The 23429-nt window shown below is 51.1% G+C and overlaps 1 protein-coding gene across 1 annotated transcript in view; it reads right to left on the bottom strand.

Annotated features, from left to right (window-relative positions):
* The window catches only part of LOC134339791 (NF-kappa-B inhibitor epsilon-like), a 37550-nt gene that overhangs the window by 10340 nt on the left and 3781 nt on the right, over positions 1–23429 (bottom strand). Inside the window, exons 2-5 of the mRNA XM_063036567.1 lie at positions 22463–22565; positions 14201–14447; positions 10654–10742; positions 3019–3264 (exon numbers count right to left, since the gene is read on the bottom strand). Coding sequence (XP_062892637.1) covers positions 3019–3264; positions 10654–10742; positions 14201–14447; positions 22463–22565 — 685 coding nt within the window. The remainder of the gene's footprint in view (positions 1–3018; positions 3265–10653; positions 10743–14200; positions 14448–22462; positions 22566–23429) is intronic.

Genomic DNA, 23429 nt, shown 5'->3' with positions numbered 1-23429 from the left:
TCCCCTATCGCCCTGTCCCACATACCCCCATTTCCTCATTCCCCTATCGCCCTGTACCACATACTCCCATTTCCTCATTCCCCTATCGGCCCTGTCCCACATACTCCCATTTCCCCCTTTCCCCTATCGCCCTGTCCCACATACTCCCATTTCCCCATTGCCCTATCACCCTGTACCACATACTCCCATTTCCCCCATTCCCCTATCACCCCATCCCACATATTCCCATTTCCCCATTCCCCTATCACCCCTGTACCACATACTCCCATTTCCCCCATTCCCCTATCGCCCTGACCACATACTCCCATTTCCCCATTCCCCTATTACCCTGAACCACACACTCCCATTTCCCCCATTCCCCTATCACCCCTGTACCACATACTCCCATTTCCTCATTCCCCCATTACCCTGTACCACATACTCCCATTTTCCCATTCCCCTATCACCCTGTACCACATACTCCCATTTCCCCCATTCCCCTATTACCCTGTACCACATACTCCCATTTCCCCCATTCCCCTATTGCACTGTCCCATATACCCCCATTTCCCCATTCCCCTATCACCCTGTACCACATACTCCCATTTCCCCCATTCCCCTATTGCACTGTCCCATATACTCCCATTTTCCCATTCCCCTATCACCCTGTACCACATACTCCCATTTCCCCCATTCCCCTATCACCCTGTACCACATACTCCCATTTCCCCCATTCCCCTATCACCCTATACCACATACTCCCATTTCCCCATTCCCTATCACCCAGTACCAGATACTCCCATTTCCCCATTCCCTATCACCCTGTACCACATACTCCCATTTCCCCATTCACTATCACCCGGTACTACATACTCCCATTTCCCCTATTCCCCTATCGCCCTGTACCACATACTGCCATTTCCCCATTCCCCTATCACTCTGTACCACATACTCCCATTTCCCCATTCCCCTATCACCCTGTCCCACATATTCCCACTTCCCCCTTTCCCTTATCACCCTGTACCACATACTCCCAATTCCCTATTCCCCTATCGCCCTGTACCACATACTCCCATTTCCCCATTCCCCTATCACCCCTGTCCCACATACTCCCATTTCCTCATTCCCCTATCGCCCTGTCCCACATACTCCCATTTCCCTATTCCCCTATCACCCTGTCCCACATACTCCTATTTCCCAATTGCCCTATCCCACATACTCCCATTTCCCAATTCCCCTATCGCCCTGTCCCACATACTTCCATTTCCCTATTCCCCTATCACCCTGTCCCACATACTCCTATTTCCCAATTGCCCTATCCCACATACTCCCATTTCCCAATTGCCCTATCGCCCTGTCCCACATACTCCCATTTCCCAATTGCCCTATCTCCCTGTCCCACATACACCCATTTCCCTATTCCCCTATCACCCCTGTACCACATACTCCCATTTCCCCCATTCCCCTATCACCCCTGTACCACATACTCCAATTTCCCCCATTCCCCTATCGCCCTGTCCCACATACTCCCAATTCCCTATTCCCCTATCGCCCTGTACCATATAGTCCCACTTCCCCCATTCCCCTATCACCCTGTACCACATACTCCATTTCCCCCATCGCCCTGTCCCACATCCTCCCATTTCCCCATTCCCCTATCACCATGTACCACATACTCCATTTCCCCCATTCCCCTATCGCCCTGTCCCACATCCTCCCATTTCCCCATTCCCCTAACGCCCTGTCCCACATACTCCCATTTCTCCATTCTCCTGTACCACATACTCCCATTTCCCCATTCCCCTATCGCCCTGTACCACATACTCCTATTTCCCCCATTCCCCTATCGCCCTGTCCCACATACTCCCAATTCCCTATTCCCCTATCGCCCTGTACCACATACTCCCATTTCCCCATTCCCCTATCGCCCTGTACCACATACTCCTATTTCCCCCATTCCCCTATCGCCCTGTCCCACATACTCCCATTTCCCCATTCCCCTATCGCCCTGTACCACATACTCCCATTTCCCCATTCCCCTATCGCCCCTGTACCACTTACTCCCATTTCCCCATTCCCCTATCGCCCCTGTACCACATACTCCCATTTCCCCATTCCCCTATTACCCTGTTCCACATACTCCCATTTCCCCATTCCCCTATCGCCCCTGTACCACATACTCCCATTCCCCTATCAGCCTTGTCCCACATACTCCCATTTCCCCCCATTCCCCTATCGCCCCTGTACCACATACTCCCATTTCCCCATTCCCCTATTACCCTGTACCACATACTCCCATTTCCCCATTCCTCTATCGCCCGTACCACATACTCCCAGTTCCCCATTCCCCTATCAGCCCTGTCCCACATTCTCCCATTTCCCCATTCCCCTATCACCCTGTACCACATACTCCCATTTCCCCATTCCCCTATCGCCCTGTACCACATACTCCTATTTCCCCCATTCCCCTATCAGCCCTGTACCACATACTGCCATTTCCCCATTCCCCTATCAGCCCTGTACCACATACTCCCATTTCCCCATTCCCCTATCAGCCCTGTACCACATACTCCCATTTCCCCATTCCCCTATCAGCCCTGTCCCACATACTCCCATTTCCCCCCATTCCCCTATCAGCCCTGTACCACATACTCCCATTTCCCCATTCCCCTATCAGCCCTGTCCCACATACTCCCATTTCCCCCCATTCCCCTATCAGCCCTGTACCACATACTCCTATTTCCCCCCATTCCCCTATCAGCCCTGTACCACATACTCCCATTTCCCCATTCCCCTATCGGCCCTGTACCACATACTGCCATTTCCCCATTCCCCTATCGGCCCTGTACCACATACTGCCATTTCCATATCTTGCCCCCTAATGGCACCCCACCCAATGTAGCGTTCACCCTCCCCAGGTAAATCCCCATCCCCTCCTTCCTCACCCCTCCTCCCCAGGTAACCTCAACACTCCCCACTCTGTTGGTATTCCCCACCCTCTATTCAACCTCCCCCACCACCGGGCAGTAGCTCCCGTACCGAGTTGCTGTTGGCCAGGTCGAGAGGTGTCTCCTGCTCCAGGTTGGGGCGCAGTGGGTCAGCGCCGGCCTGGTACAGGGCGGCAGCCAGCGGTGCGTCCAGACGCCCAACCGCCAGGTGCAGCGGGGTGCAGCCGTTGTACATGGGCGCGTCCACGTCTCCGCCCGCCCACAGCAGCCGCCGCACAAGGCCAGCTTCTCCCAGCTCCACCGCCAAGTGCAGGGCCGTCCGCCCACTCGTCGCGTCCTGCCAGGCCGAAAGAGGGGGAGGTGTTAGACAGGCTTAATACAACCCCCGGGACAAGCCAACAGCGTAGAGATCTCAGAGTCCATTAGACAGAGGCACATCGCCCGCCCATTCGGCCCATCAAGGCCGCTCGTGCCATTGAATCCCGGCAATAGAGATAAGTGTATTCTGAAGGCATCTATTTAACTTAACATCCTGTACAGCACTGATATGGTGGGCTGAAGGGCCTGCTGGTAATCAGACGAGAAACACACCGAGCCCACAGGTCAGCAACCACTCTTCATGTTTCTAGTCTAAATATACAGACATCCGTTAGTCTCGTGAGACCATGGATTTGGAAGGTTTCCAGGGCGCAGGGCTGGGCAAGGTTGTATGGAAGACCAGCAGTTACCCATGCTGCAAGTCTCCCCTCTCCATGCCACCGATATTGTCCAAGGGAAGGGCACTAGGACCCATACAGCTTGGCACCGGTGTCGTCGCAGAGCAACGTGTGGTTAAGTGCCTTGCTCAAGGACACAACACGCTGCCTCGGCCAAAGCTCGAACTAGCAACCTTCAGATGTGCAGTTTTGGTCCCCTAATCTGAGGAAAGACATCTTTGCCATAGAGGGAGTACAAAGAAGGTTCACCAGATTGATTCCTGGGATGGCAGGACTTTCATATGAAGAAAGACTGGATCGACTAGGCTTATACTCGTTGGAACTTAGAAGATTGAGGGGGGATCTGATTGAAACGTATAAGATCCTAAAGGGATTGGACAGACTAGATGCAGGAAGATTGTTCCCGATGTTGGGGAAGTCCAGGACAAGGGGTCACAGTTTGAGGATAGAGGGGAAGCCTTTTAGGACCGAGATTAGGAACAACTTCTTCACACAGAGAGTGGTGAATCTGTGGAATTCTCTGCCACAGGAAACAGTTGAGGCCAGTTCATTGGCTATGTTTAAGAGGGAGTTAGATATGGCCCTTGTGGCTACGGGGGTCAGGGGGTATGGGGGGAAGGCTGGGGCGGGGTTCTGAGTTGGATGATCAGCCATGATCATAATAAATGGTGGTGCAGGCTCGAAGGGCCGAATGGCCTACTCCTGCACCTATTTTCTATGTTTCTAGATCACTAGACCAACGCCTTAACCACTTGGCCATGCGCCATCTATTGCAAATAGATGCTGGTACTTATGCAGATTTTATTCCACATTTAACCTCTGACTTTATTTGTTATACGTAAGTGCATACAGAGCCGCCGCGGTCAGTGCGACACTATCACAGCTCGGGGTGTTGGAGTTCAGAGTTCAATTCCGGCGTCAGCTGTCAGCAGTCTCCATCTGCAATTAGAGAGAGAGCTCGGAGCAGACCCCTCCACCCTTCGAGCTGCACCCCCCGATTCAACCCTGACCAATTACAGAGACTCCTTACAGAGGGGGCCTGGACTGGGCTCTGACCGCCGTCACCTGCCATCGCGTCCTGGCACCCCATTACCTCTGGGTCACCTGCATCAAAAGGGCAGGCGAGTGGACGGTAGAATAATGGCGGACGACGCGGGAGGGAAGGGTTGGATTCGTCTTGGAGTTGGTCCAAGGGGCGGCACAACATTGTGGGCCGAAGGGCCTTTCTGTATCATGCTCTTTTAAAATTTATACACATGTTCTAAAGGATTTGGATAAAAATATACAAGGCATGATTAGCAAGTGTGAAAATGAGACTAAAATAGATGCAGACAGTGAAGATGGCCATCAGGGATCCTGATCAGCTGGGAAGCGGAACAGCCACTGGAGTTTAATTTGGGTAAGTGTCAGATGTTGTATTTTGGGAAGACAAACCAGGGGTAGGATATTCACTGTGAACAGCAGGGCCCAGGAGACTTGTAGAACAGAGGGGCCTAGCAATACAGTTATTATTTCGGAGGGCTTGTCCCGGGCCTAGCAGGTAAGTGTAATTACGAAGGAAGCACGGCAGTGTCTCGACTTCCTCAGGAGCGTGCGAAGATTCGGCATGACATCTAAAACTTTGACAAACTTCTATAGTGGAGAGTATATTGACTGGCTGCATCATGGCCTGGTATGGAAACACCAACGCCCTTGAGTGGAAAATCCTACAAAAATATAGTGGATACGGCCCAGTCCATCACGGGTAAAGCCCTCCACAACACTGAGCACATCTGTACGGGACACTGTCATCAGGGACCCCCACCACCCAGCATATGCTCTCTTCTCACTGCTGCCATCAGGAACCATAAGACCATAAGACATAGGAGCAGAAGTAGGCCCTCTGGCCCATCGAGTCTGCTCCACCCTTCCATCATGGCTGATTCTCAACCCCAGTTCCCAGCCTTCTCCCCGTAACCTTTGATGCCATGTCCAATCAAGAACCTATCAATCTCTGTCTTAAATACACCCAAAGGCCTGGCCTCCACAGCTGCCTGTGGCAATGAATTCCACAAATTCACCACCCTCTGGCTAAAGAAATTTCTCCGCATCTCTGTTTTGAAAGGGAGCCCCTCTATCCTGAGGCTGTGCCCTCTTGTCCTAGACTCCCCCACCATGGGAAACATCCTTACCACATCTACTCTGTCTAGTCCTTTCAGCATTCAAAAGTTTTCAATGAGATCCCCCCCTCACCTTTCTAAATTCCAGTGAGTACAGACCCAGAGCCATCAAACGTTCCTCGTATGATATCCCTTTCATTCCTGGAATCACCCTTGTGAACCTCCTGTGGATCCTCTCGAATGCCAGCACATCTCTTCTAAGATAAGGGGCCCAAAATTGTTCACAATACTCACGGTGAGGCCTCACCAGTGGCTTACAAAGCCTCAGCATCACATCCCTGCTCTTGTATTCTAGACCCCTTGAGATGAATGCTAACATTGCATTTGCCTTCCGCACCACCACTCAACCTGCAAATTAACCTTTAGGGTGTTCTGCACAAGGACTCCCAAGTCCCTTCGCATCTCAGATTTTGGATTTTCTCTCCATTTAGAAACTAGTCCACACATTTATTTCGTTCCGTGTAGATGTACTCAATGGTGGGGAGGGCTTTACCTGAGATGGACTGGGCTGTGTCCACCACTTTCTAAAGTGCAGGACCAGGCATTTTCCATCATTATACTTCATTTGCCACTTTCTTGCCCATTCTCCTAATTTGTCCAAGTCCTTCCGCATCCTACCTGCATCCTCAACACAACCTGCCCCTCCACCACCCTTCGTAACATCTGTGAACTTGGCAACGAAGTCATCTATTTCATCATCTAAGTTATTGATATACAGCATAAAAAGAAGCAGTCCCAACACCAACCCCTGCGGAACACCACTAGTCACTGTCAGCCAACCAGAAAAGGATCCTTTTATTCCCACTCACTGCCTTCTTCCAATCAGACAATGCTCTACCATCTTAGTAACTTTCCTGTAATACCACGGGCTGCTAACTCGGTAAGCAGCCTCATGTGTGGCCCTTGACAAGGTGCCTTTTGAAAGTCCAAATATACAACATCCACTGCATCCCCTTTATCTATCCTACTTGTAATCTCCTCAAAGAATTCCAACAGGTTCATCAGGCAGATTTTCCCAGAAGGAAACCATGCTGACTTTGTCCTATCTTGTCCTGTGTCACCAAGTACTCCACAACCTCATCCTTAACAATTGACTCTTAACATCTTCCCAACCACCGAGGTCAGGCTACACCAGGTACAGTAGTAAGCAGGTACAGGAGCCTCAGGACTCCCACCACCAGGTTCAGGAACCTCAGGTCCCACACCACCAGGTTCAGGAACAGTTATTACCCCTCAACAATCAGGCTCCTGAACCAGTGAGGATAACCTCAACTCTGAACTGATTCTATCAGGAAGGAGGTACAGGAGCCTCAGGTCCCACACCACCAGGTTCAGGAACAGTTATTACCCCTCAACCATCAGGCTCCTGAACCAGTGAGGATAACCTCAACTCTGAACTGATTCCATCAGGAAGGAGGTACAGGAGCCTCAGGTCCCACACCACCAGGTTCAGGAGCAGTTATTACCCCTCAACCATCAGGCTCCTGAACCAGTGAGGGGATAACTTCACTCAACCTCACTTGCCCCATCACTGAAATGTTCCCATAACCTATGAACTCATTTTCAAAGACTCTTCATATCATGTTCTTGATACTTATTGCTTAATTTTTTATTATTTTTAAAAATTTTTGTATTTGTGCAGTTTATTGTCTTCTGCACGCTGATTGAACACCTAGATGGTGAGGTCTTTCATTGATTCTGTTATGGTTATCATCCTATGGATTTATTGAGTATGCCTGCAGGAAAATGAATCTCGGGGATGTATATGGTGATATATATGTACCTTGCTAATAAAATTTCTTTGAACATGGTTCCCTGAAAGTGACGTAGCAGGTAGGTAGAGTGGTGAAGAGGTCGTCTGGCATGCTGGCTGACATTGGTAAAGAGACTGAGTATAGAAGCTGGGAGGTACAAAGCATTGGTGGGGCCACACTTCCAGTATTGTGTTCAATTCTGGTCACCCTGCTGTAGGAAAGGTGCCATTAAACTGGAACGATGCAAGGCTGTTACCGGGACTTGAGGTACTGTTTCAGAGAGAGTTTACACAGCTGAGGTCTTTATTCACTGGAGCACAAGAGAAGGAGGGGGTGATCTTGTATGTTGAAAGGCGTAGAGTGGACATGGAGAGGATGTTTCAATGAGTGGGCAGAAGGCAGAGCCTAGACAGCAAGGACATCTCATCAGAACAGAGGAAGGCTCCATAATTCTTTGGAGGAGGAGATGGCGGCGCAATGCAGCGACCACTCCGGTGAATGATATCTGTTATCTGTCAAGTAGGGTGCCGAGCACAATCCTGATTTGATGGAGTCAGACGTCAGAGCACGGAGGAACATCTGGAGAAACTTCTGAAATGCCTGCTTCGCTGCTGCTGCTACTGTGTGATCCAGAATCTCCGGAGGGGAAGGCCCCGAGTCCTCGGCTTTGCTTGTTGCTTGGCGGCCGGGGCAGGGTCGAAGCGCTCGGCAGAGATGGTGCTCGGTGTCGGAGGGCTGGTTGGAAGCTCGAAGTTTTCAGACGGACTCAGAGTCCGCTGCGGTCGGGTGCTTCCGATGGTGCTGCATCGGCAAGTTTGCGGCGTTTGGAGGTTCATGGCAGGGAGAGTTTGTCCCTTCTACCGTCTGCCTGAGATGATGAGTCTATCGGGACTTTGAGACTTTTTTTTAACCATGCCCATGGTCTGCTCTTTATCAAATTATGGTATTGTTTTGCACTGCTGTAACTATACGTTATAATTATGTATTTTGTCAGTGGTAGTCTTTGATTTGTCCTTTTTTTTGTGATATCAGTCTGGAGGAACATTGTATCATTTTTTAATGCGTGCATTTCTAAATGACAATAAACGAGGACTGAGTGTCCTCATAATCTAATCTAGAAGTAGATTGGGTCATCAAGAAAGCTTTTGGCACATTGGCCTTCATGAATCAAAGTACTGAGTGCAGGAGTTGTGATGTTAAGTTGATGAATTGGTGAGGCCTAATTTGGAGTATTGTGTGCAGTTTTGGTCACCCACCTACAGGAAAGATGTAAATAAGGTTGAAAGACCGCAGACAAAATTAAAAGGATGTTTCCGGGTCTGGAGGACCCGAGTTATGAGGATATTGAATAGATTGGGGCTTTATTCCTTGGAACGTAGAAGCTTGAGAGGAGATTTGATAGAGGAGTTCAAAATGGAAGGGTATGGACAGGATAAATGCCATCAGATTTTTTCCACTGAAGTTCGGAGAGAATACAACTAGAGGTCAAGGGTAGAAGATGAAATGTTTAAATGAGGGGAAACTTCTTCACTCAGAGGGTGGTGAGAGTGCCTCTGGTACATGTGAGCTCGATTTCAACGTTTGGGAGAAGTTTGGATAGGTACATGGGTGGGAGGGGTGTAGAGAGAAAATGGCTGGGTGCAGGTCGATGTTTCAATGATGGGTACATGGGTGGGAGGGGTATGGAGAGAAAATGGCCGGGTGTATGTCGATGTTTCAATGATGGGTACATGGGTGGGAGGGGTGTGGAGAGAAAATGGCCGGGTGTATGTCGATGTTTCAATGATGGGTACATGGGTGGGAGGGGTGTAGAGAGAGATTGGCCGGGTGTATGTCGATGTTTCAATGATGGGTACATGGGTGGGAGGGGTATGGAGAGAAAATGGCCGGGTGTATGTCGATGTTTCAATGATGGGTACATGGGTGGGAGGGGTGTGGAGAGAGATTGGCCGGGTGTATGTCGATGTTTCAATGATGGGTACATGGGTGGGAGGGGTGTAGAGGGATTGGCCGGGTGTATGTCGATGTTTCAATGATGGGTACATGGGTGGGAGGGGTATGGAGAGATTGGCCGGGTGTATGTCGATGTTTCAATGATGGGTACATGGGTGGGAGGGGTGTGGAGAGAAAATGGCTGGGTGCAGGTCGATGTTTCAATGATGGGTACATGGGTGGGTGAGGTGTAGAGAGAGATTGGCTGGGTGCAGGTCGATGTTTCAATGATGGGTACATGGGTGGGAGGGGTGTGGAGAGATTGGCCGGGTGCAGGTCGATGTTTCAATGATGGGTACATGGGTGGGAGGGGTGTGGAGAGAGATTGGCTGGGTGCAGGTCGATGTTTCAATGATGGGTACGTGGGTGGGAGGGGTGTAGAGAGATTGGCTGGGTGCAGGTCGATGTTTCAATGATGGGTACATGGGTGGGAGGGGTATGGAGAGATTGGCCGAGTGCAGTTCGATGTTTCAATGATGGGTACGTGGGTGGGAGGGGTGTGGAGAGAAAATGGCTGGGTGCAGGTCAATGTTTCAATGATGGGTACATCGGTGGGAAGGGTGTGGAGAGAAAATGGCTGGGTGCAGGTCGATGTTTCAATGATGGGTACATGGGTGGGAGGGGTGTAGAGGGATTGGCCGGGTGTATGTCGATGTTTCAATGATGGGTACATGGGTGGGAGGGGTATGGAGAGATTGGCCGGGTACAGGTCGATGTTTCAATGATGGGTATGTGGGTGGGTGAGGTGTAGAGAGAGATTGGCTGGGTGCAGGTCGATGTTTCAACGCTTCATCATGGACTGGATGGGATGAAGGTGTCCGTCCCCATGACACATGTTCATCACTCTGTGAGATTGAATTCCTTCAGTCAGAGGACAAGGAACTTATTACCGTGGACCCTGTGGAGGCCATGTCGCTGTGAATATTTAAAGTGGAGGTTGTCAGGGCTTCAAAGGTTATGGGGAGAAGTCAAAAGAGTGGAATTGTGGGGCACACCTGAGAGTGGAAGGTGCTGTGAGCTCGACAGGGAGCCGGGAAGGGAGGGAACGGTTCGGCTCGGGTTGGGGAGGGGGAGGTGGATGGGGACCTGACTCCTCAGTTCCCACCTGTGTATTGATCTTGGCTCCGGTCTCCAACAGCTGCTGTACGATCTCCTCCCTTCGGCACAGAACCGCCACATGCAAACAGGTCAACCCTATGAAAAGACAACATTGCACACGTTAGTCAGGAGCCTCCGAGATGCCGGGATCACCCTCTCCCAGGCACCACGGTAACAGCGGCAATGACAGCAACCGGGAGTCACTCTACCCCAAGAACGGCCTGCTATTCAAATGGAATAGGCTCCATACCTTATCATCAGCTCCATTCAGGGCCCCAACCAGCCCTGCCAGGCGAGACATCACCTCATCTGCAAATCTGCAAGTCGTCTATTGGATCCTGTGCTCGTGTACATTGGTGAGACCCATCGCAAATTGGGGAACCCCTTTGATCAAGCGCATCCCCTCCATCCACCGAAAGTCAGCCATTTTAATTAGAATCCCCATTCTCAATCCAACATCTCGGCACCCTCAGAGTGGAGGAGCAACACCGTAAAATCCATCCAAGTAGACTCTCCGATCTCCTCCACATCCACTCTGTGTCCTCTTATCCTAGACTCCCCCACTATAGGAAACATCCTCTCCACATCCACTCTATCTGTGCCCTCTGGTCCTAGACTCCTCCACTATAGGAAACATCCTCTCCACATCCACTCTATCTGTGTCCTCTGGTCCTAGACTCCCCCACTATAGGAAACATCCTCTCCACATCCACTCTATCTGTGTCCTCTGGTCCTAGACTCCCCCACTATAGGAAACATCCTCTCCACATCCACTCTATCTGTGTCCTCTGGTCCTAGACTCCCCCACTATAGGAAACATCCTCTCCACATCCACTCCATCTGTGTCCTCTGGTCCTAGACTCCCCCACTATAGGAAGCATCCTCTCCACATCCACTCTATCTGTGTCCTCTGGTCCTAGACTCCCCCACTATAGGAAACATCCTCTCCACATCCACTCTACCTGTGTCCTCTGGTCCCAGACTCCCCACTATAGGAAACATCCTCTCCACATCCACTCTATCTGTGTCCTCTTATCCTAGACTCCCCCACTATAGGAAACATCCTCTCCACATCCACTCTATCTGTGCCCTCTGGTCCTAGACTCCCCCACTATAGGAAACATCCTCTCCACATCCACTCTATCTGTGTCCTCTGGTCCTAGACTCCCCCACTATAGGAAACATCCTTTCCACATCCACTCTATCTGTGTCCTCTGGTCCTAGACTCCCCCACTATAGGAAACATCCTCTCCACATCCACTCTACCTGTGTCCTCTGGTCCCAGACTCCCCACTATAGGAAACATCCTCTCCACATCCACTCTATCTGTGTCCTCTTATCCTAGACTCCCCCACTATAGGAAACATCCTCTCCACATCCACTCTGTGTCCTCTGGTCCTAGACTCCCCCAGTACAGGAAACATCCTCTCCACATCCACTCTACCTGTGTCCTCTGGTCCTAGACTCTCCCACTATAGGAAACATCCTCTCCACATCCACTCTATCTGTGTCCTCTGGTCCTAGACTCCCCCACTATAGGAAACATCCTCTCCACATCCACTCTATCTGTGTCCTCTGGTCCTAGACTCCCCCAGTACAGGAAACATCCTCTCCACATCCACTCTACCTGTGTCCTCTGGTCCTAGACTCGCCCACTACAGGAAACATCCTCTCCACATCCACTCTATCTGTGCCCTCTGGTCCTAGACTCCCCACTATAGGAAACATCCTCTCCACATCCACTCTATCTGTGTCCTCTGGTCCTAGACTCCCCCACTATAGGAAACATCCTCTCCACATCCACTCTATCTGTGTCCTCTGGTCCTAGACTCGCCCACTACAGGAAACATCCTCTCCACATCCACTCTATCTGTGCCCTCTGGTCCTAGACTCCCCACTATAGGAAACATCCTCTCCACATCCACTCTATCTGTGTCCTCTTATCCTAGACTCCCCCACTATAGGAAACATCCTCTCCACATCCACTCTATCTGTGCCCTCTGGTCCTAGACTCCCCCACTATAGGAAACATCCTCTCCACATCCACTCTATCTGTGTCCTCTGGTCCTAGACTCCCCCACTATAGGAAACATCCTTTCCACATCCACTCTATCTGTGTCCTCTGGTCCTAGACTCCCCCACTATAGGAAACATCCTCTCCACATCCACTCTACCTGTGTCCTCTGGTCCCAGACTCCCCACTATAGGAAACATCCTCTCCACATCCACTCTATCTGTGTCCTCTTATCCTAGACTCCCCCACTATAGGAAACATCCTCTCCACATCCACTCTATCTGTGTCCTCTGGTCCTAGACTCCCCCACTATAGGAAACATCCTCTCCACATCCACTCTATCTTTTTCCTCTGGTCCTAGACTCCCCCACTATAGGAAACATCCTCGCCACATGCACTCTATCTGTGCCCTCTGGTCCTAGACTCCCCCACCGTAGGAAACATCCTCTCCACATCCACTCTATCTGTGCCCTCTGGTCCCAGACTCCCCCACCGTAGGAAACATCCTCTCCACATCCACTCTATCTGTGCCCTCTGGTCCTAGACTCCCCCACTATAGGAAACATTCGCTCCACATCCACTCTATCTGTGCCCTCTGGTCCTAGACTCCCCCACTACAGGAAGCATCCTCCCCACATCCACTTTCAACATTTGATATTTTTAATCTCAAAGCCAGCAGGTTAGGAGGAAAGTTGACAGCCAACTATTCAGGTTGAGAGCCTTTGTCACACATGGAGTTCATTGCGCTTTGTTTTGGGTTCCAGTATCTGCAGCCGCCACTGTAAATACTTAGCGTCATCCAGTACTACAGCACAGAAATGACCCTTCAGCCCATTATGTCTATGCTGTCCCAATCCTGCCTCATCCCATCGACCTGAACCCAAACCTTAGCCCCTCAGACTCCTCCCAGCTATGTACTTATCTGAACTTCAATGAAACGTTTTAATTGAACCTGAAGTTACCACTTCCGCCGGCAGCTCATTCCATGTTCGGAGATCCTTCCGCCCGCGCCAGTGCCAAAGGAGACCATTTCTCCTTTAGCACCTGTTTCAGATCCCCAAAGCCTCTCACCTCATTCTGCTGGCTCCCCACACACCTGCCTTCCCCCTCACCTTGTCTCACCCATCACCTGCCAGCTGGTTTTCCTTCCCCCCACTCCCCAACCTCCTTATTCTAGCCTCTGCTCCCTTCCTTTCCAATGTCGATGAAGAGTCTCGGCCTGAAACGTCCACCATTTATTCCACTCCACAAACACTGCACTCTGGCTGAACGCCCAGGTTGAGCAGTCAGCCATTGGTTCTGGTATTATTCTACAGATTTACTGAGTATGCCCACACAAAACTGACTCTGTGTTGTACTACGTACTGTCATCATAAACTTACTTTGAATTTTGTCTGACCTGCTGACTCCCTCCAGCATTTTGTGTGTGTATGTTCCTCTGGATTTCCAGCACCTTCAGAATCTCGTGTTTGTGTTAAAGCCCCACTTTCATTCAGAAGGCTTCACTCGCGGTTACACCGAAGAAGGCGTGACTACGTACCTTGCCAGTTGTGGCGTTCCAGGTTCTGAGTGGCCAGCACGTCAGCGGTGTTGCACCCAACAAGGGCGAGCTCCTTGGCCGAGGCAGGCTGCGTCAGGGCGCGCAGGCACCCCTCCAGGCCGTACTGACAGGCCAGGTGGAGCGCGGTGTTGCCATTACGGTCCTGCAGCCCCGCGTCTGCTCCCTTCAGCACCAGCTGGCGCACCACGCTTGCCTGCTGGGTGTAAATGGCCAGGTGCAGCGGAGTCTGGGGACCAGAGGGAATGGATCATTACTACACACTCGGAGAGCTGCTGAATGCTGAAAGGAAGCCATTCTTGGTCATACAGCAGGGAAGGAGGCCCATCGGCCCAACTGGTCCATGCTAACCCAGATTCCCATCTAAGCCAGTCCCACTTGGCCCCATCCCACAAATCCTTTTCTGATCCACATCCCTGCCCAATGCTGGCTGACCCACTGGGTTCCTCTGGCAGTCTGTCTTTGCTACAGATTCCAGCATTTTCAATGTCTACTGTGTGTCCGAAGCTTACAGGATACAAGAAGAAAGGAAAACGTATTCTAAAGTGCCAGGCACCTTAGATAAATGCAGTAAATGCTGAGATGTTCATCATGTTAAAAAATCATTTATCTATATTTTGTTTTACACTGCTCGGGGAAAAGAGGCTAGACTGCGCAGGCACGTGACATAGAGTGCCAAATGTTTTTAAAAAAAGACCACCATATATAGCGGGCAGCAGAGTGACAGGGAGCAGAGTGGGACGGCTTTGGCTCAACAGGCTTCGGCGTGAACAGGCAGAGGCGAGGGTAGGTTCCAGTAAGTTTTGTTTTGTTTGTTTAGAGTAGAGAGAATACCAGGCAGGATGTTGGAATGCTCCTCTTGCAGGATGTGGGAAGTCAGGGAGCCCTCCAGTGTCCCTGACAACGACACCTGCAAGAAGTGCATCCAGCTGCAGCTCCTAACAAACCGCGTTAGGGAACTGGAGCAGGAGCTGGATGACCTCTGGATCATTCGGGAGGATGGGGAGTTTATAGATAGTAGCTACAGGGAGGTAGTTACGCCAAAGGAGCAGAGCACAGGTAATTGGGTTACCGTCAGGCGAGGGAAGGGGAAAGGGCAGGCAGAGCAGGGTTCCCCTGTGGCCATTCCCCTCAACAACAAGTATACCGATTTGGATACTGTTGGGGGGGTTGGCTTACCTGGGACAAGCTGCAGTAGCCGGATCTCTGGCACTGAGTCTGGCTCTGCAGTGCAGAAGGGAGGGGGGAGAAAGAGGAGAGCGGTAGTGATAGGGGACTCGATAGTTAGAGGTACAGACAGGAGGTTCTGTGGTCGTGACAGAGACTCCTGGATGGTTTGTTGCCTCCCGGGTGCCAGGGTCAGGGATGGCTCTGATCGATTGCATGACATTCTGAAGTGGGAGGGTGATCAGCCAGATGTCGTGCTGCACATCGGTACCAATGATGTAGGAAGAAAGAGTGAGGAGGTCCTGGAGAGTGAGTAGAGAGAGCTTGGTAGGAAGTTAAAAAGCAGGACCTCGAGGGTGGTAATCTCAGGATTGCTACCTGTGCTACGTGCTAGTGAGGGTAAGAATAGGATGCTCTGGTGGATGAACACATGGCTGGGGAACTGGTGCAGGGGGCAGGGTTTCAGATTTCAGGATCATTGGGTCCTCCTCTGGGGCAGTTGGGACCTGTACAAGAGAGATGGGTTACACTTGAACTACAAGGGGACCAATATCCTTGCAGGGAGGTTTGTTAGTGCTTTTGGGGAGGGTTTAAACTAGATTTGCAGGGGGATGGGAACCAGAATGCCAGAGCAGATAGTGGAGCAGGGGTGAAAATAAATGATGTTAAAAGTTCATGCAAAGTCACAAATAGAATGGTTGTGTGTGGCGGTAATAATCTTCTGAGGTGTGTCTATTTCAATGCAAGGAGTATTGTGGGGAAGGCTGATGAGCTGAGGGCGTGGATTGACACAGGGAATTACGACATTATAGCCATTAGTGAAACTTGGCTACAGGAGGGGCAGGACTGGCAGCTGAATGTTCCAGGGTTCCGATATTTCAGACATGATAGAGGCAGAGGAATGAAGGGTGGGGGGGTGGCATTGCTAGTCAGGGAAAATATTACAGCAGTGCTCAGGCAGGACAGATTAGAGGGCTTGTCTACTGAGTCCTTATGGGTGGAGCTGAGAAACAGGAAAGGTATGACCACATTAATGGGGTTGTATTATAGACCACCCAATAGTCAACAAGAATTGGAAGAGCAAATCTGCAGACAGATAGCAGGCAACTGCAGGAAACATAAAGTTGTGATAGTAGGGGATTTTAATTTTCCACATACGGTATTGATTGGGACTCCCATAATGTTAAAGGTGTAGACGGGTTAGAGTTTGTAAAATGTGTTCAGAAAAGTTTTCTAAATCAATATATAGAGATACCAACTAGAGAGGATGCAATATTAGATCTCCTATCAGGAAACGAGTTAGGACAGGTGACGGAAGTCTGTGTAGGGGAGCACTTTGGTTCCAGTGATCACAACACCATTAGTTTCAACTTGATCGTGGATAAAGATAGATCTGGTCCTCGGGTTGAGGTTCTAAACTGGAAAAAGGCCAAATTTGAAGAAATGAGAAAGGATCTAAAAAGCGTGGATTGGGACAGGTTGTTCTCTGGCATGGATGTGATCGGTAGGTGGGAAGCCTTCAAAGCAGAAATTTTGAGAGTGCAGAGTTTGTATATTCCTGTCAGGATTAAAGGCAAAGTGAATAGGAATAAGGAACCTTGGTTCTCAAGGGATATTGCAACTCTGATAAAGAAGAAGAGAGAGATGTATGACATGTATAGGAAACAGGGAGCAAATAAGGTGCTTGAGGAGTATAAAAAGTGCAAAAAAATACTTAAGAAGGAGATCAGGAAGGCTAAAATAAGACATGAGGTTTCTTTGGCAGTCAAGGTGAAGGATAATCCAAAGAGCTTCTACAGGTATACTAAGAGCAAAAGGATAGTAAGAGATAAAATTGGTCCTCTTGAAGATCAGAGTGGTCGGCTATGTATGGAACCAAAAGAAATGGGGGAGATCTTAAATGTTTTTTTTTTGCGTCTGTATTTACTAAGGAAACTGGCATGAAATAAGGAAAACAAGTAGAGAGGCCATGGAACCGATACAGATTGAAGAGGAGGAGGAGGTGCTTGCTATCTTGAGGCAAATCAGAGTGGATAAATCCCCAGGACCTGGCAGGGTATTCCCTCAGATCTTGAAGGAGACTGGTGTTGAAATTGCAGGGGCCCTGGCAGGTATATTTAAAATGTCAGTATCTATGGGTGAGGTGTCGGAGGATTGAAGAGTGGCTCACGTTGTTCCGTTGTTTAAAAAAGCATCGAAAAGTAATCCGGGAAATTATAGAAATTATAGTTTGACGTCGGTAGTAGGTAAATTATTGGAAGGAGTACTAAGAGATAGGATCTACAAGTATTTGGATAGAAAGGGACTTATTAGGGAGAGTCAACATGGCTTTGTGCGTGGTAGGTCATGTTTGACCAATCTGTTGGAGTTTTTCGAGGAGGTTACCAGGAAAGTGGATGAAGGGAAGGCAGTGGATGTTGTCTACATGGATTTCAGTAAGGCCTTTGACAACGTCCCGCATGGGAGGTTAGTTAGGAAGATTTAGTCGCTAGGTATACATGGAGAGGTAGTATTTCGATTAGACATTGGCTCGATGGAAGAAGCCAGAGAGTGGTAGTGGAGGATTGCTTCTCAAGAGTGGAGGCCTGTGACTAGTGGTGTGCCACAGGGATCAGTGCTGGGTCCATTGTTATTTGTCATCTATATCAATGATCTGGATAATAATGTGGTAAATTGGATCAGCAAGTTTGCTGATGATACAAAGATTGGAGGTGTAGTGGACAGTGAGGAAGGTTTTCAAAGCTTGCAGAGGGATTTGGACCAGCTAGAAAAATGGGCTAAAAATGGCAGATGGAGTTTAATACAGACAAGTGTGAGGTCTTGCATTTTGGAAGGACAAACCAACGTAAAACATACAAGGTAAATGGTAGGGCACTGAGGAGTGCAGTAGAACAGAGGGATCTGGGAATACAGACACAAAATTCCCTAACAGTGGCATCACAGGTAGATAGGGTCGTAAAGAGAGCTTTTGATACATTGGCCTTTATAGATCAAAGTACTGAGTATAACAGTTGGAATGTTATGGTGAGGTTGTATAAGGCATTGGTGAGACCGAATTTGGAGTATTGTGTGCAGTTTTGGTCACCAAATTACAGGAAGGATATTAATAAGGTTGAAAGGATGCAGAGAAGGTTTACAAGGATGTTGCTGGGACACAAGAAACTAAGTTACAGAGAAAGATTGAATAGGTTAGAAACATAGAAAATAGGTGCAGGAGTACGCCATTCGGTCCTTCGAGCCTGCACCGCCATTCAGTATGATCATGGCTGATCATCCAACTCAGAACTCTGTACCAGCCTTCCCTCCATACCCCTGATCCCTTTAGCCACAAGGGCCATATCTAATTCCCTCTTAAATATAGCCAATGAACTGGCCACAACTGTTTCCTGTGGCAGAGAATTCCACAGATTCACCACTCTCTGTGTGAAGAAGTTTTTCCTAATCTCGGTCCTAAAAGACTTCCCCTTTATCCTCAAACTGTGAGCCCTCGTTAGGACTTTATTCCCTGGAGCGTAGAAGAATGAGGGGAGATTTGATAGAGGCATATAAAATTATAGTGGGAATAGATACAGTGAATGAAAGCAGGTTTTTTTCCACTGAGGCGAGGGTAGAAAAAACAGAGGACATAGGTTAAGGGTGAAGGGGGAAAAGTTTAAAGGGAACATTGTGGGGGGACTTCTTCACACAGAGAGTGGTGGGAGTGTGGAATGAGCTGCCAGATGAAGTGGTAAATGCGGGCTCACTTTTAACATTTAAAAAAAACTTGGACAAGTACGTGGATGAGAGGTGTATGGAGGGATATGGTCCAGGTGCAGGTCAGTGGGACGAGACAGAGAAATGGTTCAGCACAGCCAAGAAGGGCCAAAAGGCCCGTTTCTGTGCTGTAATGTTCTATGGTTCTATAGTGACGGACAGACGGAGGAGGGGAGAGTGGGAATAGTGACAGAGACTGGGAGGTGATGGGTGGATCCAGGTGAGGGGGAGTGATGGACAGACGGAGGACGGGAGAGTGGGAATAGTGACAGAGACTGGGAGGTGACAGGTGGATCAGGTGAGGGGGAGTGATGGACAGACGGAGGAGGGGAGAGTGGGAATAGTGACAGAGACTGGGGGGTGACGGGTGGATCAGGTGAGGGGGAGTGATGGACAGACGGAGGAGGGGAGAGTGGGAATAGTGACAGAGACTGGGGGGTGACGGGTGGATCAGGTGAGGGGGAGTGATGGACAGACGGAGGAGGGGAGAGTGGGAATAGTGACAGAGACTGGGGGGTGACGGGTGGATCAGGTGAGGGGGAGTGATGGACAGACGGAGGAGGGGAGAGTGGCAATAGTGACAGAGACTGGGGGGTGACGGGTGGATCAGGTGAGGGGGAGTGATGGACAGACGGAGGAGGGGAGAGTGGGAATAGTGACAGAGACTGGGAGGTGACGGGTGGATCCAGGTGAGGGGGAGTGATGGACAGACGGAGGAGGGGAGAGTGGGAATAGTGACAGAGACTGGGAGGTGATGGGTGGATCCAGGTGAGGGGGAGTGATGGACAGACGGAGGACGGGAGAGTGGGAATAGTGACAGAGACTGGGAGGTGACAGGTGGATCAGGTGAGGGGGAGTGATGGACAGACGGAGGAGGGGAGAGTGGGAATAGTGACAGAGACTGGGAGGTGACGGGTGGATCAGGTGAGGGGGAGTGATGGACAGATGGAGGAGGGGAGAGTGGGAATAGTGACAGAGACTGGGAGGTGATGGGTGGATCCAGGTGAGGGGGAGTGATGGACAGACGGAGGACGGGAGAGTGGGAATAGTGACAGAGACTGGGAGGTGACAGGTGGATCAGGTGAGGGGGAGTGATGGACAGACGGAGGAGGGGAGAGTGGGAATAGTGACAGAGACTGGGAGGTGACGGGTGGATCAGGTGAGGGGGAGTGATGGACAGACGGAGGAGGGGAGAGTGGGAATAGTGACAGAGACTGGGAGGTGACGGGTGGATCAGGTGAGGGGGAGTGATGGACAGACGGAGGAGGGGAGAGTGGGAATAGTGACAGAGACTGGGGGGTGACGGGTGGATCAGGTGAGGGGGAGTGATGGACAGACGGAGGAGGGAAGAGTGGGAATAGTGACAGAGACTGGGAGGTGACGGGTGGATCCAGGTGAGGGGGAGTGATGGACAGATGGAGGAGGGAGAGTGGGAATAGTGACAGAGACTGGGAGGTGATGGGTGGATCCAGGTGAGGGGGAGTGATGGACAGACGGAGGACGGGAGAGTGGGAATAGTGACAGAGACTGGGAGGTGATGGGTGGATCCAGGTGAGGGGGAGTGATGGACAGACGGAGGACGGGAGAGTGGGAATAGTGACAGAGACTGGGAGGTGACAGGTGGATCAGGTGAGGGGGAGTGATGGACAGACGGAGGAGGGGAGAGTGGGAATAGTGACAGAGACTGGGGGGTGACGGGTGGATCAGGTGAGGGGGAGTGATGGACAGACGGAGGAGGGGAGAGTGGGAATAGTGACAGAGACTGGGAGGTGACGGGTGGATCAGGTGAGGGGGAGTGATGGACAGACGGAGGAGGGGAGAGTGGGAATAGTGACAGAGACTGGGGGGTGACGGGTGGATCCAGGTGAGGGGGAGTGATGGACAGACGGAGGAGGGAAGAGTGGGAATAGTGACAGAGACTGGGAGGTGACGGGTGGATCCAGGTGAGGGGGAGTGATGGACAGATGGAGGAGGGGAGAGTGGGAATAGTGACAGAGACTGGGAGGTGACGGGTGGATCAGGTGAGGGGGAGTGATGGACAGACGGAGGAGGGGAGAGTGTGAATAGTGACAGAGACTGGGAGGTGACGGGTGGATCCAGGTGAGGGAGAGTGATGGACAGACGGAGGAGGGGAGAGTGGGAATAGTGACAGAGACTGGGAGGTGACGGGTGGATCCAGGTGAGGGGGAGTGATGACAGACGGAGGAGGGGAGAGTGGGAATAGTGACAGAGACTGGGAGGTGACAGGTGGATCCAGGTGAGGGGGAGTGATGGACAGACGGAGGAGGGGAAAGTGGGAATAGTGACAGAGACTGGGACATGACGGGTGGATCAGGTGAGGGGGAGCGATGGACAGACGGAGGAGGGGAGAGTGGGAATAGTGACAGAGACTGGGAGGTGACGGGTGGATCCAGGTGAGGGGGAGTGATGGACAGACAAAGGAGAGGAGAGTGGGAATAGTGACAGAGACTGGGAGGTGACGGGTGGATCAGGTGAGGGGGAGCGATGGACAGACAGAGGAGGAGAGAGTGGGAATAGTGACAGAGACTGGGAGATGACGGGTGGGTCAGGTGAGGGGGAGTGATGGACAGACGGAGGAGGGGAGAGTGGGAATAGTGACAGAGACTGGGAGGTGATGGGTGGATCCAGGTGAGGGGGAGTGACGGACAGATGGAGGAGGGAGAGTGGGAATAGTGACAGAGACTGGGAGGTGACGGGTGGATCAGGTGAAGGGGAGTGATGGACAGACGGAGGAGGGGAGAGTGGGAATAGTGACAGAGACTGGGAGGTGACGGGTGGATCAGGTGAGGGGGAGTGATGGACAGACGGAGGAGGGGAGAGTGGGAATAGTGACAGAGACTGGGAGGTGATGGGAGGACAAGAGAGTGTGACAGGGCTGTGTATGGGGGGATGGTGAAGGGGAGGGGACATGTGAGTGTGATGGGGCCGTGTACATGGGGGATGGGGTACAGGATGGGGAACAGTGAAGGGGAGGGAACGAGACAGTGTGACGGGCCGTATACAGGGGGATAGTGAAGGGGAGGGGACGAGAGTGTGTGACAGGGCCATATATGGGGGGACTTCGAAGGGGAGTGGATGAGAGGCTGCGATGGGGTCCCGCACAGGGGGATGGTGAAAGGAAATGTTGAGGGGATAAGAGAGTGTGACGAGAGAATGATGGAGGTGAGTGGTGGGGGGGATGAGAGAGTGTGACAGGGCAGAAGGGGAGGGGAGAGAGGATTTGCACTGGTGAATAGGAAGGTCGTGAGGAATGAGTACAACCAGCAGGTGCACAGGTCCCAGCAGCATGGGATGCCCATTTACCTGGAAAAGGTCATTCTGCCAGTTCAGGTAGGCTGTCTCGGACTGGCTGATGAAAGCCAGTGCCAGGCTCTCCTCTTCATGGATGATGCAGAGGTGGAGGAACCTGCAAAATAGACCCAGCATTAGGGCAGGTCAGGGGTGGCCACCAAGTCTGTCCAACTCCATCTCCCCCGCTGCCTTGCAAGTTACTCCACCCAAATTCCCTCTTGAAAACTTCAGTGCCCACCCTCTGCTATCTCCTCCCGAGCTGGTTGATCCATCTCCCCGGCTCCTTGAACCATCCGCCACTGGAAGTAACTTCCATTCATCCTCCCAGCCCACCACCATCTCGACCAATCCTGATCTTGTCCACCTTCCCTGTCCTAAGGAGAACATCCTCACTTCCTCAGTCCAACCTTGGAGCCGAATTCTTGGGGGAGGAGAAGATGGCAGCAGCCACTCCGGTGAATGATGTCTGTTATCTTTCAAGTAGGGTTCCGTGCACAATCCTGATTTGATGGAGACGCACGAGAGAGCACGGAGGAACATCTGTGAAACTTCTGAAATGCCTGCTTCACTGCCACTGCTACTGTGTGATCCAGAATCTCCGGAGGGGAAGGCCCCGAGTCCTCGGTGGCCGGGGCGGGGTCGAAGCGCTCAGCAGAGATGGTGCTCGGTGCTCGGTGTCGGACGGCTGGTTGGAGGCTCGAAGTTTTCGGACGGACTCAGAGTCGGCTGCGGTCGGGTGCTTCCAATGCATTGGCAAGTTTGCAGCACTTGGAGTTCATGGCAGGGAGAGTTTCTCCCTTCTGCCACCTGCGTGAGATGATGGGGCTATCGGGACTTGAGACTTTTTTTTTACCGTGCCCATGGTCTGCTCTTTATCAAATTACGGTATTGCTTTGCACTGTTGTAACTATATGTTATAATTATGTGGTTTTGTCAGTTTTAGTCTTGGTTTGTCCTGTGTTTCTGTGACATCTTTCTG

This window comes from Mobula hypostoma, chromosome 30 (genome assembly GCF_963921235.1).
Source record: "Mobula hypostoma chromosome 30, sMobHyp1.1, whole genome shotgun sequence".
Lineage (NCBI taxonomy): Eukaryota > Metazoa > Chordata > Chondrichthyes > Myliobatiformes > Myliobatidae > Mobula > Mobula hypostoma.
Note: the sequence above shows the minus strand (reverse complement) of the source record. Positions and strands in the feature narration are given on the sequence as shown.